This window comes from Uloborus diversus, chromosome 8 (assembly GCF_026930045.1).
Source record: "Uloborus diversus isolate 005 chromosome 8, Udiv.v.3.1, whole genome shotgun sequence".
NCBI classification, from domain to species: domain Eukaryota; kingdom Metazoa; phylum Arthropoda; class Arachnida; order Araneae; family Uloboridae; genus Uloborus; species Uloborus diversus.
In genome coordinates, this window is record NC_072738.1 from 85,694,196 (window position 1) to 85,714,661 (window position 20,466).

General features: G+C 33.7%; 1 protein-coding gene across 1 annotated transcript in view; it reads right to left on the minus strand.

Moving 5' to 3' along the window:
• Positions 1-2,040: 2,040 nt before the first annotated feature.
• LOC129228151 (uncharacterized) overlaps positions 2,041-20,466 on the minus strand; it is a 32,541-nt gene continuing 14,115 nt past the window's right edge. The window contains exons 3-7 of the mRNA XM_054862801.1: positions 18,427-18,492; positions 18,308-18,340; positions 10,639-10,782; positions 4,266-4,307; positions 2,041-2,203 (exon numbers count right to left, since the gene is read on the minus strand). Of these exons, the coding sequence (XP_054718776.1) occupies positions 2,117-2,203; positions 4,266-4,307; positions 10,639-10,782; positions 18,308-18,340; positions 18,427-18,492 (372 nt within the window). The 3' untranslated portion in view covers positions 2,041-2,116. The remainder of the gene's footprint in view (positions 2,204-4,265; positions 4,308-10,638; positions 10,783-18,307; positions 18,341-18,426; positions 18,493-20,466) is intronic.

A 20,466-nucleotide genomic window follows, 5' to 3' on the forward strand; every position in this document is an offset into this window, starting at 1 on the left:
CATTCACGATTTCCTTGACTTCTTCTAAGTAGCCTATTCTGCATTTTAAAATTTCGTAAAATTTCCTTTCGTTGCCCGCTGATCCCCTAACGTCAACAAAGAAACACTAAAAGAGGACTAATTCTGAAAAACATTGGCAGAAAACCCCAAAGTGCTCTTTCTAATATCTTTACTAAAATTGTAGTTTTTGACTTAAATTTAGCAATATTCTCCTAGTGTGGGCCCTTATCCCCCTTAACTTTCTTTTTTCTTTTGAAAAATATAGAGAATAATTAAGTCTTATTTTTTCTTTAATTAAATCTCTGGTTTTATTTTAAATACGTTTGACAGTTTTATGTATTAGCTATTTCACTAAGGGCGGCAAACACTGTTGCTACGCCACTGATGCATTCAAGTAAAGCTGAAACAGGGATGACAAGGGGGAGAGTGGTCGTGGTCAGGGTGCAAATTAAACCATCAAAACTTTTAGAGGTGTTTAAAAAATACTAAAGTGTCATTGAGGAACATTTTTTGGATGCTTGTGGAGCTTCGTAAAATTTGGGGAAGAGAGGAGTGCTCTGTCGTTCTTGGGTGAGTGGGGGGGGGGGGAACACCCAGAACTAAATCTGCATTTTAAGATCTGCAATGAAAGCTATCGGTAATCTCTCGATAAACCAGCGATTCGAGCAATTTACCCTTAGCTGCGCAGGGGTGCCTAGGGGAGGACGGAGGATGTTATGGCGCAGACAGCACCATTGAAAATTTTTAGAGAAAATAAAAGAGCTCCATTCCTTAAGTCAGTGGCGCCACTAGGGGGGGGGGGATGATTCGGCCCCGGGTGTCACCCGTCTGGGGTGGTGACACTCAAAGTGGAATTGCAATTTTTTCTGAAAAATACGAAGTTAAATTGCATTTTTAAGACTACAAATTTAAAATTTTTTCCGGAGGTAAACCCTCCGGGACCCCTTCTTTCACCCCCACATCATGGGGTGAATACTATACTCAGTATTTGGTTCATATTGTCAGTACTTGGACTGAAAATTGTATTAATTTCATGCTTACAAAGAATACTAACACCTTTTTTCTTTGTCGAGGGCCACAAATTGGAGCCCCGGGTGTCACCGATGCTGAGTACACCAATGCTTAAGTTCTCCTCATTTTCGGTAACTTTGAAAAGCGAAACGTTTTCTTTTCCTGATACATAACCTACTTTTGCACGCTGTATAAAACAAGATGTAGCTTTTTTTTTCTCTTCATGTTCGACTTTGATGTGGTCCCCATTAAAATATTTCAAAACTCTTTCAGAATTATTTTACGAAATGCGGACGCATAATCGAATTACAACTAAATCCCGCATCAACTAATGTGGACTCCGTCAAAAGTAACGTACTCTCTAACCGCACTGCCCTCTAGCGGAATTCTTCAATTTCGTCCGCAAGAATCGCGGGGAAAACAGCGGCGGTCGACACACTACTCTTTCTAGGCACTATAACAGAAGTCATTCATTTATTGTCCGTTTTTCATGCGAGGGCACTTATCCCCGCCTCCTTGAACGCAGAGTTCCATTTTTATGCGAGGAAGATTGGTAAGCAATCCACGCGCTTCCAAATGAGAACAACCAAACAGCCTGAACTTGGGAATTTTAATGTGCAAAAAATTCTTTGTGTCCTTTTACATCACTTGCTTCACTTGTCTGTTGTCATGTTGGTTATTCTTACATTTTAAAAACTGCTGCTTTTACAATAAAAATGCTATGATCTGAATATACCTAAAAGACTGAAATAGAATCATCGGATACCACGTGACGAAGGAAGAGTCAAGTGCCTTCTTGTGGAAAATGGACAATACCCTGTTATGGAAGTACCCAAGAGAAGCAAAGTAAAATTTAAAAATTTCGTAGACATTGGTTTTGTTCAAAATCAGATTGAATTTCAATGTATTGGTTCGCAAAATTTAAAACTGAAGTTGTGTTTAAATCATTGTTGTCGAGTATATTTCTTAGCCGTGTAAACTCAATTTGGGAATGGTATCAAGAAAATGAAAATTGTAAAACAGAAGACAAGTATCCTTTTATTTATAATTTTTGGAAACGTTTAGAATGAGCTTTATTCATTTATTATTTTTTTTAAATATTTTCTTAAAGAACAGCTTGAGCTTCTTCAGATTCTTCAACTGCCATACTTCCCTCTTCCATTTTCATTGAATTTTCCATCATGGTGCAATTCTACAAAATGTAAAATATTTTTATGAAGTTTTTTCCTCATAGTAATGGAGAAAACAGTAAAGTTTTCGAAAAAAAAAAACTTTTAAAATTACAAAAAAAAAAAATCTTACATTTAAGTTATATGCACAAAGATAACAATTTAAGCCACATGTGCAATATACCGACGGTAAATGGTGCTAAAGCAAATTGTGCCACATGCTCAAAGAAAAATTATTACTTCAGCGAAAAAGACAACAGGTATTTAAAATTAAAAAAAAGCTCTTTTCAACATGTTAACACTACATGCAAAATAGCAACAGCCCATTTTATGACATCTTGATCTAGCGACTGCAGTTTAGACCTTGTTTTGGACTACGGCTCCACTAAATTTCCGCTTACGCTTACGGGCCTTGACAATTTTTGACTTTTCTGCGTTAAACCGATGCAGCTTATGCATCCCCTAATCAATGTCAACGTTTCAATGCAGCTCATGCATCCACCAATCAATGTCAACGTTTCAAAGTTTGTTTATTTTTGATTGGACGTCGCCAATTTTGACCGCAAGAGGCGCCACAGTGAACCCCCTACATCCACCAATCAATGGCAAAGTAATGGAAACAGGGATGCCCTGTAGCGCCCTCTTTGTTGCCATGTGTTTCAGCAACAGTCACGGCCTATAAGAATTAAGTGGGGCCATGTTTGGACTCATCAGCTGGAATAACTAATAACCGAGCTGGAAATGACGAAACTGTAGTCCCTGGATGTCATAACTGGGCTATCGGAGTTTTGCGCGTAGTTCTGCCTTAGCCCTGGCTTAAGGGCGATTTACTTCTTATTACCAAGCTTTTACTCTCGATTCGCGAGTTGAATAGCACCATTGCTGGTGAACTCTCGGTGGTGTGTTTAATTCATTTTAGCTACCAGTTAGTTGGTAATCTCATCATCAGTGCGAGAACATCTGACTCCAGATCAATTATTATTTCAGAATCAACAGTCTATAATGAGGAGGGAAACTGCAGTCTCTGAGTGCCATAAATGGGCTGTCGGTATTTTGCATGCAGTTCTGCTTTATTGGTTAATTACTGCTTATATTAACATTACCCCCGTTTTAAAGTTTAGTAACCCTTTTTCAATAGATAAATTCCATATTCATGTGGTAAAGATATCAAAAACGTTGAGCTACAAAAGGATAAAATCTCCAGCCGAATCTCCAATTTATATGTGGCACAAAAAAAAAAAAAAAAAAAAAAAAACTTTACAAGCTGAAATAAAATGTATGCATTTTTAGACATACTACTAAAGCTCACAGAAGCTTCACCAATGGAGTTTTACACTTTTGGTTCGTAGAAGCGATTACTAAGAAAATGACAACTGTACACTGAAAAAAGGAATGAAAAAAAAACTCGAATGTTTTCAGGATAGGTCTTTTATTAGAAGAAATTAGAGAAAGAACCATAAATCAGGGTATATTGCATGAAGTATTAAAGTTGTTTACATGATATCAAATAACGTTCTATAGAAATTATATTTTGAGTACCGCATTTTTATTCCTATTTTCATTTGTAGTCATTTTACACGCAAATCAAAATTGTCAAAAATCATTCGTAGGACTTTAGAAAATTTTTGCAATTTTATACTATTTTACTTTTCAAAAATTTTTTTTCGAAGTTGTTGTAAGTTGCAAAACAATCAAACAATTCTCTAATGCTAACACTAACGGCCATGTTCGCTAGCTGATAGCAGAGTTGAACTTTAGTGAGATACGTCAACTTCCAATTAAAGTCATCTGATTGGATGAAACAGACATCGATTGACGATTCGAGTGTCTAAGTGAGATTATAATCGGTTGATGAGTATGGCCGATAGAAAAACACTACAGTATCGCGACCAATATATTTTTACTAGTAACCCACCAGTTCTGACAAATAGTTAGAAAGAACGCTATCCATAGCATCTCGTTAATAATTGATTAAAAAAATATTTTTTTTATATGTACAATTTCTGGGTTGATTTATAATGATGCAAACTGCACAGTAAATGCAAGTGGAACTGCTTGCAAAAGAAAAAAAAATATTCAACTCACCATGCTTAAATTTTCAAGAAGACACAGGACGAAATCTTGAGACTAAAATTAAAAAATAAAACAATGAATTCTAAACGAAGAAACGAAAGATAACAAGAATAAAAATAAATTAGTATAACATTTGAGTAAAATATCAAAAGCAAAAATTATTTACGAAAAATAATACTATTTTCAATTCGAAAACAGGTGATTTATTCCAATCATTATTCATATACAAGATTCAAAACGCTGGTATTAGAATTTATAAAGATGTACTACCCAGAGGCACTGAACATAATCTATACTAATAATATAAAGAAGAGAGGGAGGATTTTTGTGTGTTTATATATTCGAGGTAATCTCCGGAACCACTGCACCTATTTGAAAAATTCCTTCACTATATGAAAAGTGCTTTCTTACTGAGTGTCATGGGCTATAATTCGAAAAAAATCCGATAAATATTTCTTTTTTCATTCCAATTTAGGCCCAAATTTCACATAAACTCCCGAATATGGGAGTGAAAAATGACTTGCACATATTAATACAAATACAAAAGTGACGACCAGCAACAGGCTCTGGGCCCAGCTAGACTGGTCCTAGTCAATTTACAATCCCCAGTGAAGATCAATGGCCCTCTTAAAACTATCTACTCCCTTGCTCATTACCACCTCTTCCGGTAAACTGTTCCAAGGTTCCACTACCCTGCTAAAATAATAATTTTTCCTAACATCCATGTCAGCCTGAGATTTAATGAGCTTAAAACAATGACCCCTTGTCCTGTTTTCAGTGCTAAACTTCAGCCCCGTAACATCTTTCATTTTAATAAATTTAAACAACTGAATCATGTCCCCTCGGTCTCTTCTTTGCTCAAGACTGTACATTTTTAGCCTTCTAAGCCTGGAATCATAGTCTAAGTGAGAAAGTCCATTTATTAGCCTTGTAGCTCGCCTTTGAACCCTTTCCAATACATTAATGTCTTTCTTAAGATAAGGAGACCAAAACTGAACAGCATACTCCAAATGAGGTCTTACCAAACTTCTATATAAGGGCAGAAGAACTTCTTTAGATTTGTTTGAAATAGATCTATTGATAAACCCAAGCATCTTATTGGCCTTGTTACTAGAAATGCTGCACTGTTGGCTAAACTTAAAATCCTGACTTATTAAGACCAACAGATCAGTAACTTTGTCTGCCTGACTAATGACTGAACCTTGCAAATAATAACTTGTACACTTATTTCCATGCCCTAAATGTAGCACTTGACATTTCCCAACATTAACAGCCATACCCCATTTATCAGCCCACTCCGTAATAGTATCTAGATCCTCTTGCAGCTGTTTTGCTTGTTCTTCATTTTCTACAGTCCCCATAACTTTGACATCATCAGCAAAACAATTCATGTTCCCAGAAATATTTTTGTGAATATCGTTCATAAAAATAATATTACACATCGTTATTTAAAAATTATTTTTGAAACGGAAATTAACTTCTGTACGTTACCATGGTTAGTCATTTACGCCCGTTGATTGTTTCGTTACTTTTTCTTACATTTTGTTTTAATCATTTTTAAAAACGTACTTATTTTTGCGATCCAAATCCTTTTCTTTTATTATAAAAAGACTTAAGTTGAAACATTTTAACAATTCAAAAAAAGTCGTCTGCTTTTATTTTCTTAGTTACTATGGAATTACGTTCAATAGATTATTAAAATATTGCGATTACAACATATTTCCCATAGTGTTTATTTTCAGAAAATATCGTTTTGCGTTTTAAGCAAGGAGGGAAACTTTCTTCCTCTCTTTTAATTTTCTACTACGGGCAAAGCCGTGCGGGGTACCACTAGTTTTCAATAAAAATACAAGAGGTTTAGCAACTAATTTTTTTGCCCAATTCTGTAAAAGTTGTTTTTCTGCTAACGCAGTATCAGCGTAAGAAAAACAGCCTGTCTTAGCTGCAATGTATTTTCAAATCAAGTTGCTGATTATTGAAAAGGAATAATTATTTAACATTTTTGCTTGAGATTGAACTTTATTGAAAGGCAAAACGATGTACTGTTTATTAAATTATAAAATTTATGGAAAAAATAAAATAGACAGAAAGGAAAAAAGAGAGAGAAAAGGAGAACTTAAGAGTATTTTTAATCCTCCATCATTTACATTTATTCACGGGGCCTTGGCATTTTTTTTGCTGCGTATCTATTTCGTCACTTTTTTTTTCAGTATTTTCAACAAAAATACAAGAGGTTTGGCTACTAATTTTTTCGACCAATGTCTAGGATAACTCTTTAAACTTTAAACTTATTTATGAGTTATGTAAAAGTTTTTTTTTTCCTAACGCAGTATCAATGTAAGAAAAACAACCTGTCTTCGCTGCATCGTATTTTGAAATCAAGTTGTTGATTATTAAAAAATAATTATTATTTAACATTTTTTTTTTTTTTTGAGATAGAACTTTATTCAGAGGCAGAACGACGTACTGTTTATTAAATTATAAAATTTATGATTAAAATAAAATAAACAGAAAAGAAAAGAGAGTGAGTAAAAAGATAACTTTCGATTCTTTTTAAGTCTTCATTTCACATTTATCCACGGGGCCTTGAGATTTTTTTTGCTTCGGGACTATCTCGTTAGTCATTTTTGCCCATCTTTTCCAATAAAAATACAAGAGGTTCGGCAACTATTTTTTTTTTCCGCCCGATTATGAGTTCTGTAAAAGTTGTTTTTTTGCTAACGCAGTATCAATGTAAGAAAAACAGCCTGCCTTCGTTGCACTGTATGTATTTTGAAATCTTGCTGTTGATTATTGAAAAAAAAAAAAATAGTATTTAACGTTTTTGTTTGAGGTAGAGCTTTATTAGAAGGCAAAACGGTGTACTGCTTATTAAATTGTAAAATTTATGAAAAAAGTCGACAGAAAAGAAAAGAGAGAGAGAGAGAGAAAAGAAAACCTTACAGTCCTTTTAATCCTCCTTCATTTCACATTTGGGGTAGTGAGAAGCAAAGGGATATAAGCGGACATTTTCAAGTTTTGAGTAAAACGCATTTAAAGATAACGTCCTAGGTTGGCTGTAACTGATCTTTTTTTCAAAATCATGCTGTAAAGCAGTACATACCAGGGCTACTAGTAATATCTCTTGACCCAAGACAGAAGAGAGGTTCCCCTACTAATTGTTCTGTTTATCTCCAAATTTTCAATTTTACCACTTCCGTCCCTTTGCTTCTCACTGCCTCATTTATCCACGTGGCCTTGTTTTTTTTATTTATTTATTTTTTTGCAGTATAAGAGGTTTGGCAACTAATCTTTTCGCCTAATGCATTTTATACCTCGCAAAACAAATTTATGAATTCTGTAAAAGTTGTTTTTCTGCTAACGCAGTATCAATATATGAAAATTAGCATGTCTTCACTGCAATGTATTTTAAATTAAGCCGTCGATTATTGAAAAAGAATAATTATTAAACTTTTTTTTTTAGATTTAACTTCCTTAGGAGGCAGAAGGGTGTGTACTATTTAATAAATTACACAATTACAAAAAGAAAAAAAAATGAACAGACAGAAATGAAAAAAGGGAGAGAAAAAAGAGAACTTTAGAGTCCTTTTAATTTACCTTCATTTTACATTTATTCACAGGGCCTTGACATTTTCTGCAGCGGGTCTATCTCGTCAGCCATTTTTTCGCACCATTTTCAATAAAAAATACTAGAGGTTTATCAACCAATTTTTTCGCTCAATGCCTTTTATGATAACGCTCAAAACAAATTTATGAATTCTGTAACAGTTATTTTTCTTTTAACGCAGTATCAAGGTAAGGAATACAGCCTGTCTTCGCTGCAATGTAGTTTGAAATATCGTTGTTGATTAGTGAAAAAGAATAACTATTTAACTTTTTGTTTTGAGATAGAACTTTATCCGGAGGCAAAACTATACACTGTTTATTGTTATGGTTGTGTTATTATTAGTAACTTTGTACCAGCTAGGCTGGCAACTTAGGGTGCGCTGCATCACTTTTCCAACTGTACCGTAATTCGGTGTGTGGTTGTGTTATTATTAGTAACTTTGTACCAGCTAGGCTGGCAACTTAGGGTGCGCTGCTTCACTTTTCCAACTGTACCGAAATTCGGTGTGTGGTTGTGTTATTATTAGTAACTTTGTACCAGCTAGGCTGGCAACTTAGGGTGCGCTGTATCACTTTTCCAACTGTACCGTAATTCGGTGTGAAGTAAGACTTCCACAGTACACACATGCCTTAAGGACCCGTTTATAGGGTAGGCAACCATTCACATCACAACAGCACATTCCCATAAAGAAAGGAAATACGGAAATACGTACTGTTTATTAAATTATAAAATTTAAGAAAAAAATTAATAGACATAAAAGAAAAGTGAGGGAGAAAAAGAGAACATCCGAGTCCTTTCAATCCTCCACTTTTATCCACGGGGTCTTGGACGTTTTTTGCTGAGGGTCTATCTCGTCAATCATTTTTTCCCACGACTTCCAATAAAAATACATGAGGTTTGGCAACTATTTTTCTTCGCCCAATTATGAGTTCTGTATAAGTTGTTTTTCTGCTGAAGCAGTATCAATGTAAGAAAAACAGCCTGTCTTCGCAGCAATGTAAGCACCGTTTATACGTTTCTCTTTTATACGTTTTTATCAATTTACGTTTTTAAAATTGGTCCCTGCAAAGTCTAATACACATTAACCTATACCTATTATACGTTTTTTCGTTTGTACGCTTTTTTCATATAGTCCCTTCAAAAACGTATAAATAGTGCTTCACATAAAGTTGCTGATTATTGAAAAACAATAATTACTTAACATTTTTGTTTGAGACATAACTTTATTCGAAGGCAAAACGCTGTACTGTTTATTAAATTATTAAATTTATTAAAAAAGGGAAGTAGACAGAAACGAGAGAGAGAAGAGAGAGAACATTAAAGTCTTTCTAATTCTCCTTCATTGAAATTTAATCACAGGGCCTTGACATTTTTTTGCTGCGGGTCCGTCTCGTCAGCCCATTTTTCTACAATTTTTAACAAAAATATAAGAAGTTTGGCTACTAAATATTTTGCCCAATGCCTTTTAGGCTAATTCTCAAAACAAATTTATGAGTTCTGTAAAAGTTGCTTTTCTGCTAACGCAGTATCAATGTAAGAAAAACAGCCTGTCTTGGGAGCAATTTATTTTGAAATTAAGTTGGAAAAGAATAATTATTTAACATTTTTGTTTTAGATAGGACTTTATTCAAAGGTCAAACGATATACTGTTTATTAAATTATAAAATTGAAGGAAAAAAAATAAAATTAACAGAAAAGAAAAGAGAAAGAGAAAAAGAAATCATTTGAATTTTGACTTCTTAAATTCAAATTATGGGTTTCGGATCACGGATTGCGATAGGACCTACTTGTTGAGTTTCTTGTTTCTACAAATGGACTGGGATGGAAATGGAGAAGAAATTTGCACACATCATATTATGATTGGCGGTTTTCCAGATTAGGTAATATGAATTCGAGCAAGTCCATAAAAAAAAGAAATGATCATTTGGATGCGGTCTTAAAGATCTGGTTGCTTTTCTCTGGTTACTGCAAATTTTCTCCCGTATACTCATCATAAAGATTAAATTTGGTGTATACCATAAGATATTTTAATTTCTTATCAATCTTAAATGATAGGGATTAGTAATCTGGATATTTTGTGTTGAGATTAAGTTTTGCTTTTTAAGTTCACTTATGTTTATGTTTTATCTGAAAAAACGTAATTCACCCCACCCCCTTTAAAAGAAAAAAAAAATCTGCTTAAGTTAAGCCATGAATGAGCGCAAACGATTTGTAACCATGGTGGCAAAAATTTGTCCTTTTAAATAAACACTAAAACAACTAACTAGTTTTAATTTTATACTCTTGTTGTCATGGTAACATGGTTATCTGAAAAATTAGAGGAGCATCAACTTTAGTCAAGCGAGAACAATAAGCAATTCGTGATTGCTCAAAAAAGATAACTTTAGGATGCTTTTAATTTTTCTTCATTTTACATTTAGCTACGGGTCCTTGACATCTTTTTGCTGTGGATCTATTTCGTCATCTTTTTTTTTCCTTTGTGTGTGTGTTTGTCCACAGTTTTCAGCAAAAGTACAAAGGGTTTGGTGACTTGTATTGTTAACAAACTCCCAGTGCAATAATTATTAATAAAGACATATGAATTATCTGAAAGTTGTTTCGCTATCAGAGCAGTAAAAATGCAGGAGAAAAGCCTGTCTTTTCTGCAATGTAATAAGAAATCAAGTTGTTCACCCAGTTATTACTCAAAGAGTTGGTCACCAAACCCCTTGTACAAATAGTTCTCAACACAAATTTGTTAAATTGTGAAGTTTATGAAACCAAAACAAAACGAAATACCTTAGAGTCTTTTAAATCCTCTGTCATCTCACATTTATCCACAGCTGCATTGACATTTTCCTGTTGCAGATCTTTCATGTCCGTAATTTCTTCTTCTACCATTTTCATCTTCATAGTATCCACTTTATCTTCTTCTTCGATAATCTGTAGGGGACATACACAAATCTCTGCATTTTAGTGAATTAGAGAAAAGGGTTCAAAATACATTATGCGCGAATGAAATTTAAGAATTGAATGATGGAGACAGACATAGATGAGTAGTTCTTAAATTAAGACGACAAGGATAAATATTCTGACCAAAACAAGAAGATTAATAGAGAATTTGAGCAAATAATCATTTGCTTTTGTGTTTATATATTTAAAAAAAAAACAATTAATAGTATTGCTACAGGTGCTCTGCCACTCTCTTTTTTTATAACGACAGGCGATCTTAAATTTTTGTCAGTAAGTAAGCGCTCTGAAATAGGAGGAAAAAAACTGCACAAATAAATTACAACAAAAATTCCTTTAAGATTAAAGTACCTATCTCTTGGAATACGTAAAAATAAATAATCAAATTACTCAAGAACATTTTTTTGCAATGGGTTACAAAAAAAAAAGCCTTTTTTTTATTTCAACATAACATTTCAAATATTTTTTTTTTCCTAAAGATTTGTTGAAGCGTTTCACTATTTCCAATAATAAATAAATAAAATAAAATATCTTATAAGAATTTGGATTTTGCTTTTTTATCGTTTCTAAAAACAAAAATGGAAGATAGTAATTTTAAAACTTTTTGTGAAAATAGAGATGTGTACCTGTGTACCAATAATTACTTGCAACAAAAACAAAATCATTTGCAGTTTACTCTCGCTTTCAGTTCTATTCATTTTGATACAGTAACGCAATTTTTAACTTTCACCAATGTTAAGTCTGTGAGAAATTGCATTTATAACTTTACTAATAACTTTTTTTTTAATTTCTTAAAACCAAAAATTAAGAAATAGCTAATTTTTTGGTGTTAAAGAATAATTTTTAGTGTGATTGGTTATTTAGATAAAAAGGTCTGAATTTCTTCGCACACAGTTGAATTTTTGAACAGCTGAAAAATTCCTTTAAAGTAGACAGTTAAAAAAGAAATTGTTCATGTTTTTTGCAAAGATTTTTTCAAAGTAAGTTTGTTTGAAGCGAATTAGCATTTAAGTTCAGGATTTATATTTGCCACTATTCTCCATGCAGACTCTAATGTTAATTTTTTAAAACTGTTAACACCAGAGCATTTTTTAAGGAATTTTTACTAGGCAACACAAGTTTATCATAAGAGTAAAAATCATTGAGAAGGTTACAGTCATTTTTTTCAACAAACGTATGCACTTACGTCGCCTGAAAGTGGTATTTCTAAAAGTACTGTTTGTTCTGAGGCGGCTGTATAGGACTTCTGATTTAAGAGGAAGCCGATATGAACCAAACCTTAAGTATAGTATTAACTCCGAAGTAAAGGGGGTCCGGTGGTTTCTCCCCCGGAAATTTTTCGAATTTGTAGTCTTAAAAACGCATATTAGACGATCTTTGGTAATGTTAGGATTGAAGAGGTTCGGTGTCGCTCACCTGTCTATTTTTCGAAATTGTATCTTTAAGAATGCAGTTTTAGACGATCTTTTTGATGATGTTAGAGGGAGGAGAGATTTGAGGGCCCATATCCCAAGAAATTTTTCTTGGTTCGTAATCTTAGAAATGCATTCTAACTTTCTTTCGTAATATTATGCGCTCGGGTGCGACTCCCTCCCTACGCCTATTTTTCGAGATTGAAACCTTCAAAACGCAAACATTACGTCTAATAACGTTCAAAAGAGGGTGGATCGGGGGTTGTCCGGCGGATTTTTTTTCTGCAATTGTAGTGCTAAAAATGGAGATCAATATGTTCTTTTCGTGATGTGACGTGGAGGAGTGATTAGAAGGCTCGCAACAAGAATTTTTTTAAATTTGCAGTCTTGAAGATGAATTCTAATTGTCTTTGATAATGGTAGAGGAGAAGAGGTTTGGAGCGCTCCTTCGGAAATTGTAGCTCTAAAAAGGTTGTTTTAGACGCTTTTTGGTGATGTTAAGGGGAGGAGAGATTAAAAGATCCGTCCCAGGAAATTTTTCTCATTTATAAACTTAAAAACGCATTCTATACTATCTTCGGTAAGGTTAGCGGTTGCAGAAATTCTGAGGTCCACCCCCCAAAATTTGTTTCAAATTGCAAATGTAGGCAATACATGATTCATGAGTAACTTTTAGAGTACCAGCAATCTTTCGAAATTGAAGTTCTAAAAACGTAGTTCTAGAAGACTTTCAATGACGTTAGGGAGGGAGGAGTTTTCCTCGGAAACATTTTGAAACTTTTATTTTTGAAATTATTATTATTTTGCTCTATATATTTGTCTTTTCCCCTGGGATACATAAAGTTATGCTCTCTTTTCTTTCTTTCTTTCTTTTTTTGTGTGTGTGTTTTTTTTTTTGTAATGTGTGTTTGCCTGCCTTTTTGGATTTCCCTTAAGAAAGGGAATAACATCGAGAGAATGATGTAGAGCTCCCAATTTAGGGGTTCCGGAGGTTCCCCTAGAGGGAATTTTGAAAAAAAAAAAAAGCAAAATTCTGCAGTTTGAAACCGTATAAAAGAAGATTGGAATCAAAAATATTCGGGGAAGAAATAGGCAAACAAAACTTTTTTTAAAAAGTATGTACTCTTGCAAGTTGAGATAATACACCAGGGTTGGGGTTTTCTACACTGTAAAAAAAATTCGGAAACGTTTCTGAGTATATCGTGCAGCTGCGGTTCATGAAATTTTCAAAAACGTTTCTGAGTATTTTGGAATCCTCTTTCTGTAATTTTCAGAAACGTTTCTGAGTATTTCGGAATCCTCTTTCCGTAATTTCCAGAAATGTTTCTGAGTATTCTGTGCTGCTGTGGTTCATAAAAGTTTCGAAAACGTTTCCGAGTATTTCGGAATTCTCCAAACAATTTTCAAAAACATTTCTGAGAATTTCGGAATTCTTTTTCCATGATTTTTTCTAAAAAATAATTCTTTACTATAGTATTGCATGCCATATCAGTTTCAATTCTTTCATATCTAAGAGCAATGAAACAAGCAATTTTAGAATCATTCGTGGATTTTTTTTTCTGAATTTCTAATGACAAATAGCATGGTTAACAGCATAACATATGCACAGTCATAAATTTTTGAAAATTTATGAAATAATATAGTAGTTTCATTCATAATCACAAAATCGTCGGGGGGAGGGAAGGGGAGTACTTTCTCAAAAATGGGATTGTTTGTTAAACAATATTAAACTTCAGTTTTTCTCTCAATACTTTCAAGAAAAAATTATCAACATATTGTATTTTCAATGCAGAACTTAAAAACATATTTTGTATCAAACTTGATAGCTTTTATTTTCGGATATAATTTGACAGAACTTACCTACACTTTGCGTTCCGAAATTCGTTCACGTCAAGTCAATTTCTTTGACGAACAAAGTGTACCGAAAAGTACCAACAGAGAAATTGATGAATTTAAATATGACACCAAGTTCTCCTGTTGGAAACATTCGGGGTGATTCTTCTGTTCTTGCCCGTTTCCAGTTCATCACAAATATAAATACTTAATCAAAATAGGTTACTGATTTTATTTTTAGAGTGTGCGCAAAATGCATTATATATTTTATTTATTAAAACATTGAACTCTATTACATGATTATTCCATTTCATATATACGAGAGTCCCCTCCCCCCACACCACAAGAGTGATGGTGCACCCATAAAATGATATAAAGCGCCCCCCACCTTAAAAAAAGCAACCCCTTGAAAATGTCAATGGCACAGTCTCTCACCATATGTGCATTGCATATTAATAACATAGTATTTAAAAACTGATCACTTTTAAAACGATGACATGAAATAATATTACTTTTTATTTCAGCATGAAAATGCAGCGGTTCCATTTTTGCCACTGACTCATTCTTCCTGACTGTCCTACATTAAACTAGTAGGAAATGTTATTTTCGGAACTAATGTCAAGGAATTTTTTTATTGTTAACCACATTTAACAAAATGAATAAGCAGATGAATTAATTTCATAACTATGTTCTTACTAATAGATAACATGGTCATTTTCTAATGGTATAAATATTTTTAAATGAATGAATAAATTATAATAAAAAAGATAAATTATACCGGCACATTTTTTGTGAAGCATATTACAATACTAGAAAATATTTGCATTACCATATTTCTAATGAATTAAACAATTGATTTTTTTTTTCTTTTTGAACCAAAATGTATGTACATTCAAGTATTTCGAAGTAACTTTTCTGTGATTGCTTCTCAAATATAAATCTTACTTCTTTTGCGTAATTAATCAGTTTCAGTTGGTTACAACAAATAGTACACCGCGCACATAGGTATGTAGGATAACTTTAAATTAATTCGATAAACCCAAAAACAGTTACAATTGGAGCCTCATCAAATGCAAATCAACAAAAATATAAATGTATATAACAACATGTTTTAAAATATTCATTAATACTTACAAGTGAACATGAGCGGAAGAAAATCTAAGTACCTCCATTACAACTGAATAAGTAATCCAAAGGATTTCGTTTCATTAAGTATAAACACGGGTGTTGAAACTATTCACACTTGAACACACAATATATATCCAATTATGGTCGCATTGGAAATTGTAAAGAAGCCAATGGTTATTAACTAACTTAATAGCTGCGTACATCGTCTAAAAAATCAAGGGCAGTTCAAAATGCAAAGGTGTAAAATTAGTTTCGACACATTTTACTACTCTCTAGACATGAAATAACAAGCAATCCAATGCTAAACAGTTGCTGACTGCAGCAACCATAGATAAGAAAAAAAGAAGTTCTCGTTATTTCCGACTCATTGGCGCCTGTGTTGGGAGGATGAAATAGGTTTCGAAGCGTTGCGTCATCACTTCCGCTTCTAGATATCTTGAAATAACAAAAAGCTTTCTGAATATTGAGGAGTTCGCTATAGGATGAAGGATTCCTACTATTTCGGAAACGTTTCCGATATATCTAGAAACGTTTCCGAAATTTGTTACAGTGTAGTCCAAAACTTGTTTTTCCCATCCCATCGGGAAAAACTGGGAAGAAGTGGTAAATACCAGGTAAAAGTGGTAAAAACCGGGAAAAACTTCCAAATAACAATATGTAAGAAATATTTTGGCTTTTTGAATCTGATGTGTAAAATGCAAGCTAGAAATAAAGTTATTACAAAATTCCCTTGGGTTTAAAACTATTCTGTAGGGAAGGAATATAAAAAAATAATTACACTTGAAAATTCCAGGGTCATCAAGAGAAGCAATAAATAATGTGTGTTTACTTTAAATAAAATTATTATTACAGTTTTAAATATAACCAGTTAAACAAATTTTTTTCTTAAATTTTGTTTTGATGTGATATTTACACAAAATGTTCTTTTGCATCACCAATAACAGTTATCGTCAAATTCTTGGCCACTCAAATGGAATGTTTGAAAAATCAGTTGAAGACATTTTTTTCCGTACAGGCATTATAAACACTATTTCACCAGCACTACGGTGGTAGAATTTTAAGTAAAATTCCTGCAATTAATGAAACATCTTAAGGGATGTCCGTCCTACATCATCAGAGTCTCCTGAACATATTTTTTCTAATTTTTCATTCATCCAAAACAACATTAGAAATAGACTGGATTTTCAAAAAGCCGCTATACTAGTGTTTTGTTACATGATGCTACAACCCAATGTGGAAGTAGAAGACTAAGAATATGAATAACAGGATTATGTGTATTGTGTAAATATTTATTAATAAATCTACTTCATTGCCCATTTTTGTAAATTTTCCTCTTTTTTTCAATTTTCAAGCTATTTTTTACTTAGAACTCAATTTTGATATTTTTAAAGATTGTTTTGAATTTTTACTTATGTTTTTAAAAATCAATTTTTCCCACGTGGGAAAAATATAGTATTTCCCAGGACGGTAAATACCGGTTTTTACCGTGGTATTTACCACGGTACTTGCCAACCCTGTAATACACAATAAATTTTTTTTAGGGGTCGATGAGGCAGTCGACAGAGAGATAGAGCGAGGGAGGAGAAAGGATAATGCATTGTTACTTGCTCTCATGGACTTTTTGAAATAGTTAGTTTTTAATCACCTCTGCAACCCATCGACAAAGTGCTTTAAAAGAAATAGGGTACAGACTTAGAAAATAGGTAGCAAGAGAGTTACATACTGCCCATTTGAACAATTCATAATTTATACGCTTAGTAAGAAATAAAATTGAAGCATACTTTGACGAACATACATTGAAGCACACACTGAATTTAACACATTTTGGCACTCATCCTCCCTATCAACTCCAATTTGTTAGAGTTTTTAAAATTCAAGGCTTGTAGCCACATTTTTGCAAAATTTCAAGCATTTGAAAATGAAATTGATTTTTTTCAAGTATTTTCGGTTTTTTTTTTTTTTTTTTTTTTAGGAACGACAACTCACACAACTTTTCATTATAAGCAATAGCTTTAAACTAAAATGTAAATTTTGCCCTGCAAATGATAGTATAAATAACAAATGTCTCAAAAACATTTTTACAAATTAAAAGCGGTAATGGATAATTAAAGTAACAGTTTTAGAAATAAGTAAATTTTTTTACGAACCAGACTTACCCTTTAAAATCCTTTGTTTGAATCATCAAAATAATTTTCAATTTCATTATAAGTTTAATAGGATTTTTAATTACATCTAACACGTGTTACAAATGACTCCATCATTCTTCAGTCCTGTTGTCTCGAAACTGGAGAAAAAATAAATAGCTTGCCAGTGCCTACAAGTTTCTACGCGCGAATCCCTTTTATTCACAAAGCCATAAAAAAGGAAGTGAGTGGTGTGGTATAATCCTCAGTTACCCTAAAGCAAAAATTACTGATAAGAATTCCAGGAAACAATCCCGACCCTTCAGCCGTCGGCTTCACTTTCTAATGAAAAACAGCTGTTTCTGTTCCGCAAACTGCTTTTGCCGTCCCGTCCCAAGTAGTTTTCCAGTGGGTCCCTGTATACAGATAGCCGCAAAATGGTTATCGGCTATCATCAATGAAAGGGCTAATGAGGTAGGGTGCTAATCGATTGCTTAATCTGGCGCCAAATGCGTGGTGACTCGGTCCACGGGCAGGGCTTTTCTACAAGGGAAGAAAAAGAAGGCTTTTGTCATGTACGAGTCGACGGTTTTTTTAAAAAAGAAAACAAGGGTCTTCCTAAGGTTTTTATAAAGATTTGAAATCGGTTTACAAAAATGGGTGAACCAATTTTAGATTTTCCAATGTCGCCCAGTGGTTTGATTTCGCATCTTCTAGGCGACAGATTTTTTTCACTAGGCGACATTGGTGTCGCATAGTCCCTATGTTAAAAAATGCTCTGGTTAACACCATTCTCTGCAAACCATTATATCTTCATGCTTATTGAAATCCCTTCATACACACTACGTTTACCTTTTTAAATAAAACTTTCATTTTTCTTTAATGATGGAGTGCTAATGAAACGTTCTGGTTAAATGGAAAATGCCTGATAAAAACGTGTAAAAGGAAATCAATTACTATAAATTGTTGTAGCAACAAGAATGTATGAATACTCAATCTTACCATTCCAGCCGTTCTTAAAACACAGAGTAGTACCTGAAAAAAAAAGTTTAAATTAAGCTTGATCAAAGTATAAAAAGTTACTAATTAAGAAATGAAAATATACTTTTATAAAGACTCACATTTTTTTCTTCCGACATATTTGCTTCATTCATATTCACAACACACATGTCGAAGTGCATCTTAAGCTAAAAAGAAGAAAAATACGGACATGAGTTTTTATAAAATGCATCTAACAAACACGCGAAAACGAAAGTTATAGTTTGAGCTAACTCATCAGAAATTTTGTCGCACATATTATTGTTTAAGACTTCTGTGAATCGCGGATACATTCATAATGCTTTTAAAATAAATTTAACAAAATTTTAACCTTAAATATGCGAGTTGAACGAATTGCACCTATGCACTTTACTTGAGAATTCTGATTTATTTAAGCACTTCAATATAATTGCTATGTTCAACAATCAACCAGCTGTTGGAATAGTTACCAACGCCAAATGTTATGTCCTACGAACCTAAGAGAGTAAAACTTATACCTCAGAGATTTTTTTTTTCTGCTTTATTCCATGTTTGTTCCAGGATATTTTGTAGAACCTTTCACATGTCTCTCTGACTACGGACACCACTAGCTGCAAGATATCAACATTACTCCTATAACGAGTAGTTTTTTTTTTTTTTTTTGAGCAATCACGATTGCTAATTGTTTTCATTTGACCGTCCTTGATGTTGTGGTTCCTTTTTCAGCTTGAACCAGGGGCTTCTGCAGCACCGCCACCCATCGGCCTCTGCAGGCGCGCCTCCTCTGGTCCTGACCGCTGTCACTTAGAATCCGGTGGCGTGCATATCCTACATACACACGCGCGCTCATACACACTCACACACGCAAGCGCCTTGACACACATACACACTGACACACATATGCGCTGACACACACCCGCCTTTACACACATACGCTCACGTTCATACACGCAGGTCTACGCACACACACAAGCCTAGCCTACATATGCACGCACGCACACCTACACATGCTTGCACGCACGCCTACACACACACACATTCCTGCACACACACACACACAACTATACACACGTAATCGCCCAGGAGGAGGGGCAGGCTTGAGGGGACAGGGGCCGTTTCTAGAAACAATAACTCAAATGAGTAGAGTAACGCCTGAACTCGTGATTGCGAAAAACCTAATTTGGATTTAAAATTTCAGAATTCAAATTAGTTTTTTCTTTTTTTTTCTTTTACTTTTTTTTCTATTATAGACTACAGTTTATCTTTATTTACACGATTGAAAGACGAATCATTACAGAATATCGTAACGATTGGAAAAGCCATGTTCGACGTATGACACGAGGGAAGCTTCCAAGAGTTGCCTTTTATTACAGACCCAGAGGCAAACGAGACCGTGGTGGGCCCAGGAAACGGTGGGACGACCAAGAAGCCGGAACACGCTATAAGCCTAATCCTTGACGATGATGATGATGACAATTAGGGTTTTTTTTCTTTTTTTTTATCTTCAAGGAGTTAAAATACGTCTTGAGAGTTTTGAAGGAGTGAAATCCATTTTAAAGGAGTGAATTACGCAAACACACAAAAGATCACAAGGGTGATCCTTTCCATAAAACAACTAACTTTCTAAGCATGAATTAGAAGATAGTGGGGAAAAAAAGGATGTACACTATTTTAATTTTTAAAGTATGGAACGTGTGACATTTTGTATTAAAAAAAAATAACGTACATTCAAAAAATTATTTTAAAAATTACAACTGTATTTTTTTCTGCGATGCTATTTTATTTTCATTTAAAGTACAAAACGTGAAAATACGTTTGATTAAATTTTTGAGGCGTATTTCCTATATTCAATGAGTGCAATAAGCCTGTACATGTACGATTTGCCACAGGGAATGTGAAAGCTGGCAAGCGGCCAAGTTAGTACGATTTCATATGAATGAATCTAGCAGGGAAGAAGGGAAAATAGCGGTAAGATTTTGATGCACGAGTTTTATAATGTCACTAGGGTCTTATAAGACGCGAATTTATTGCATTCTCTAAGTTGAGAATGAGGGGAACCAAAAAGAGTTTCTATGGAAACAGCAAAACGAAAATAAAATGTTTTCATTTCGTCCAGAAATGTAAAAGAAAAATGGTAAGCTCAA